The sequence below is a fragment of the Mesoplodon mirus genome (genome assembly GCF_964341445.2).
Source record: "Mesoplodon mirus genome assembly, chromosome: 10".
Taxonomy (NCBI): Eukaryota; Metazoa; Chordata; class Mammalia; order Artiodactyla; family Ziphiidae; genus Mesoplodon; species Mesoplodon mirus.
The window spans coordinates 55,914,530-55,919,734 of NC_138986.1; the positions used below are offsets into that span (position 1 = coordinate 55,914,530).

Consider the following 5,205-nt stretch of genomic DNA (forward strand, 5'->3'; position numbering starts at 1 on the left):
TAAAAAAGCAAACAGATACCAGATGGCAATAAAAGGGCAATTATCAATAACACAGCAAGAAAGAATTACCCACATCAAATCTATCAAACCAGTAGGAATTAAAATAAGTAAGTTAATTTGCATGCATCTTCTACTCCCAAATATATAATAAGTTAGATAAAATATCCATCTATCTCTTGGTAGGCTTCCTGCAGTATCCAAGATTGACATTTCATTTAAACATATTGGTCAACAAAAAGGTTTCTCACAGATTAAAAATGAGGTCCTAATTACTATCTACTGATATTGCTATGTTATTACTGGCAGAAAACTACATGGCAGAAAAGATTTTATTGTGGTCAAATGATAAAGATCCACATAACTCAGCATGCTCTTGAGAATCTACTGTAAGTATGATTAAAACCATGATACCATTTCCCAGAAACCATGTTTTCTCTCACTTAATGTCCACCTACTGCTGTTTTCATAGTCTTCATCACAGTAGAAGTAAATGTTAAAAGAGCCTAAATATGATATTTGGATTGTGATTTTCTGGGAGCAAAATAAAAGCCATTTTAAAAGAGCCCATTTGGTAGCAGTTGATTATATTCTGGTCCATTCATTATTTTAACCATGCAGACTTTGTTCTTTTTTTGGTGTGTTAACAGCCTCTTACCATCTTTAGAAAATTTGGAGAAAAAGATTTAATCTAGAAAGTGGCTATACTTTCAGATTAATTGTCCTTTAGTTGCTAGTTTATTTTCTGCTCACTTTCACAAGACTGTTTCTCCATAGAAGTGTATTTAAACTAGTCGACGAAAACAAGTTGAGCTGGAAAGAATATGAATGACCTTTTGCCAGTCTGGTTTGGCTTAACACCTGGTTATTAACTAGACAGTTTTTATTGATAGTTTCCTTTCTTCTGCCATCTGGTTTAGCATAATATTTCTGCAAAGCCAAAGTAACTTCAAAGACAAAAATTTGTAATATTGACAATAAGCATTGAACACGATGTGGTCACTGTCTTATCTTAATTCCTATCTAAAGTTTAGAAAATATTAAAGTCTGGATTTTATAAGGCATGGTAGCCTGCCTCTGTAAACTAAGTGTTCATTCCTAAAGTCTAGGCAAAATGTTTAAGGGCTATCACTGAAATATTGAAAGGATTTTTAAATTTACACAATGGTTTAGGTGCTTTTTTTGCCCAAAATCTGAGGTAAACCTTCTGGATTAACTTTCCAGACGATTATGGTGTGGATTTGTAGATGGTAGTTACTCCTTCTTTGGAAAATATTATTTTGCCTGAACAAGAGAGTTTACAAAGTATATTTATAAACATTATCTCATTTGATTCTCTCAACATCTCTTTGAAATAAATAGGTGGTTGTCTTTTAGTTTAAATAATTACAAGGCTGAGGCTCACAAAATTTAGAGAGTTATCCAAATGTGTTCAACTCGAACATGAGAGATCTCAGATTAAGCCAAGAGATTTAAAACTGAAACACCATTAAATGCCTTTCTTTTAAAGCCTTTTTTTATGTTTACATGTTTTTAACAATATAAAATAAGTCATATTTAATTACAGTTCTTCTTCATATTATTATTTACTGACTACAAAGACCTCTATGTGAATGTTTAGAATAGCTTTATTTCTAATCACCAAAAACTAGAAACAGCCCAAGGATCTATCAACTGTTGAATGGGTTTACACAGTGTAGTACATCCATACAGCAGAATGCTACTCAGCAATAAAAAAGAACTAACTACTGATAGACTCAATAAGATAGATGAATCTCATCACAAGGAAAAAAAAATTTTTTTCCTATTTCTTTAATTTTGTATCTATATGAGGTGATGAATATTCACTAAACTTATTGTGGTAATCATTTAATGATGTAAATCAAATTGTTGTGCTGTACACCTTAAACTTATACAGTGCTATATGTCAGTTATATCTCAATAAAACTTCTTTCTTAGTCACCATCACTATGATACCTCAACACTTAATAAACCCTCTGCTCTGTCATTTCATATCTTTCAATATAACTGCAAGCATAATATTTGAATTGATACGTAGGGCAGTGCTTTCTTTGCAATCCCTTTGAAATAGGGCATGACACTTTGATTCATATCTAAAATACAAAACAAAAACAAAAGAAATAAAAATTCACACACCTCAAAGAATAACCACCAAATGGATATTTTAAGAAAGGTGCCATGATTATATGAAGTGGGATATACAAAACAGAATACCCAGGCAATTCCCTAATTCTGTTTTTATCAATACATAAATAACTCAGACATTTTCCCTTCTTACACAAAGTCCCTGAAACAACTTCCATTGTCCTACTAATTCAACTGTCAACTTCATCTTGCATATGTGACTTAGAAAAAGGGAAATACAAATATTAGCAAAGCAATAATCTGTTCTTCTTTAAGCACCCTTCCTGGAGTCTGCTTACTCACTCTAACTGAACAAGTTTGTTTTTTGTTTCTTTGTTTTGTCATATTTTGCTTTGTCTTGTTTCATTTTCTTTAGAGATGATTTTGATGCAAATATTAAAAAACATTTCTTCCATATTGTTAATAAATTATTTGATTATTACTACTCTTCTACTTTCAGACTATTTGAATCTTGAAGGAAAATGTTAATTAATAAATATACATAAAAAGAATGAATAAATAGTGTAAATCTATCTAAATAGAAGCCAAACATTAGAGAATAATGTTTGATATAGAGCCAACTTTAGAGAATTTGGAGGGGGATAGAAAACCTCGGGTGAGATTCAGTATGAAAGTTTGTTTTATGATATAGAGATATTTTGGTTTAGAAAGCAGAGCAAAAAATGATAAAAGTTTTTAACATATATTAAAATGAATATTGCATGTAGAATGAATTGAATAGAGAGACACTAGGGTTTCATTTTATAACACAAATACCTGACAAATATTTATTAGTTATATATTTCAACACCATTCATTTTCAAGTTCCAGAAGGAAAGGGGGAATAAATAAGCAAATGAGGGTTCCATCCGGTTCTCCCACCGCCCCCGCCGCGGGTCCCAGCAGCTCGGGCGGCGGGAGGAGCGGTAGCGGCCAGGCAGCCCAGCTTCGTGAAGGCTCTCGGCGCGCCGCGGCCCGCAGGCACCCGGCACGCGCCCGCCCCGCCGCCACGATGCCCAAGAGGAAGGTCAGCTCCGCCGAGGGGGCGGCGAAGGAGGAGCCCAAGAGGAGATCGGCGAGGTTGTCAGCTAAACCGGCTCCTGCAAAAGTGGAAACGAAGCCAAAAAAGGCGGCAGGAAAGGATAAATCTTCCGACAAAAAAGTGCAAACAAAAGGGAAAAGGGGAGCAAAGGGAAAACAGGCTGAAGTGGCTAACCAAGAGACTAAAGAAGACTTACCTGCAGAAAATGGAGAAACTAAAAATGAGGAGAGCACAGCTTCTGATGAAGCAGGAGAGAAAGAAGCCAAGTCTGATTAATATCACACACCTGGTCCTATCAGTGGTCCCTGTCTCCCTTCTTGTACAATCCAGAGGAATATTTTTATCAACTATTTTGTAAATGCAAGTTTTTTAGTAGCTCTAGAAACATTTTTAAAAAGGAAGGAATCCCACCTCATCCCATTTTTTAAGTGTAAATGCTTTTTTTTAAGAGGTGAAATCATTTGCTGGTTGTTTATTTTTTGGTACAACCAGAAAATAGTGGGATATTGAATATGGGAGGCTTTGATTGTCTTGGGTGTCAGCTTAACATTCCACAGATGGAGGGTAGCTTTTATATCCTGTAATACAAAGCATACTTAATGGCAGTTTGGAGTCAGCTGTGCATTTAATGTCTTAAACACTTTAAATTACTTCTCTTCCCACGTTGTTTTTGGTAGAATTGTTTCCTAAAGCAAACCACTCACCCCTTGATCTTGGCTCTCCTGGGCAGAATTTTGTGCGCTCTGTAACATCTTTGGTCGTGGTAGTCCAGTTCTTCTAGTAACTGTTAATGTGCTGTGAACGATTGACAATTTGAGTATGTAGTGTATATGATATTAAATTGTGAATTAGTGGGACTTAACGGTGTAACAGCATATCAATATTTGAAGATATTGGTACTTGATATCCTGTGAAGGAAAATTTGCCCCCAAATTTTAAGCTGGAAAGTCACTGGAATAACTGTTGAGAAAAGAATCACAACTACATGATTTTTTTAGGTTTTTGGTACGTATGTTGAGAATTGTGTACAAATTGAAATGTCTGTGTACTGATCCTCAAAACAACCAATAAAATCTCAATTATGAAAATTTCTTGAAGCACATGAAAAAAAAAAAAAAGCAAATGAGTAATTAATTGCAAGATACTTCAGAGACAAGTATTTTCTTTTGGAATTCTGAAATAAAGTTATACTGTCATCATTATCAACGATAAAAAAAGGAAAATGCAATGATCAGTAGAAAATAGTATTTAAAATATTATCTTTGTGATGGTCAATCTATTTAATTTAAATGTTTATATTATTATTGCTTCTGAATTACAGTGTTTGAACATGAACCATTTCATGCTTTATGTGCAGGAGAACATCTACTACAACACAGTAATAATACTTCACCATCATTGTAAAATATACGTATAAAATCTGGTTTCTCAAACGGTTTCAAAGGGGCACATGTCTTTTAAAAATGAAAATTGGACCATTTTGTTCCCTTGCTCACAATCTTATATGTAATAAAGGACCATTAGTGTGTCAATAAAAATAACAGTTTTCCTGGCAAAAATATACATGCGGGCTTCCCTGGTGGCGCAGTGGTTGAGAGTCCGCCTGCCGATGCAGGGGACACGGGTTCGTGCCCCAGTCCGGGAGGATCCCACATGCCACGGAGCAGCTGGGCCTGTGAGCCATGGCCGCTGGGCCTGCGCATCCAGAGCCTGTGCTCCGCAATGGGGGAGGTCACAACAGTGAGAGGCCCGCCTACTGCAAAAAAAATGTACATATATATACATGCATCTCCCACATAACTTCAGTAATACATTACTGAAAAGCAGTAATAATGCCACAAATGCTATCAAACTGTCTATTTCACATTTTTGTAAATGTGACATTTATTATGAATTTCACATTTGGCTAAAATCCACAATTAATTTCCTAAAATATAATTAAATTCAGTAAAGCACCTATGTAGCAATTTATTATGTAAAATACTTAAAACTTTGTTTCCTGATCACTGATTAAGATGAAT

At 34.9% G+C, this 5,205-nt stretch overlaps 1 protein-coding gene across 1 annotated transcript; it reads left to right on the forward strand.

The window, feature by feature from the left end:
- Positions 1 to 3,009: 3,009 nt before the first annotated feature.
- On the forward strand, positions 3,010 to 4,281 carry LOC309811361 (non-histone chromosomal protein HMG-14). Its single transcript, XM_082634013.1, has one exon. The coding sequence runs from the start codon at positions 3,155 to 3,157 to the stop codon at positions 3,458 to 3,460; it is 306 nt and encodes a 101-aa protein (XP_082490139.1). The 5' UTR covers positions 3,010 to 3,154; the 3' UTR covers positions 3,461 to 4,281.
- The last annotated feature ends 924 nt before the right edge of the window (positions 4,282 to 5,205 follow it).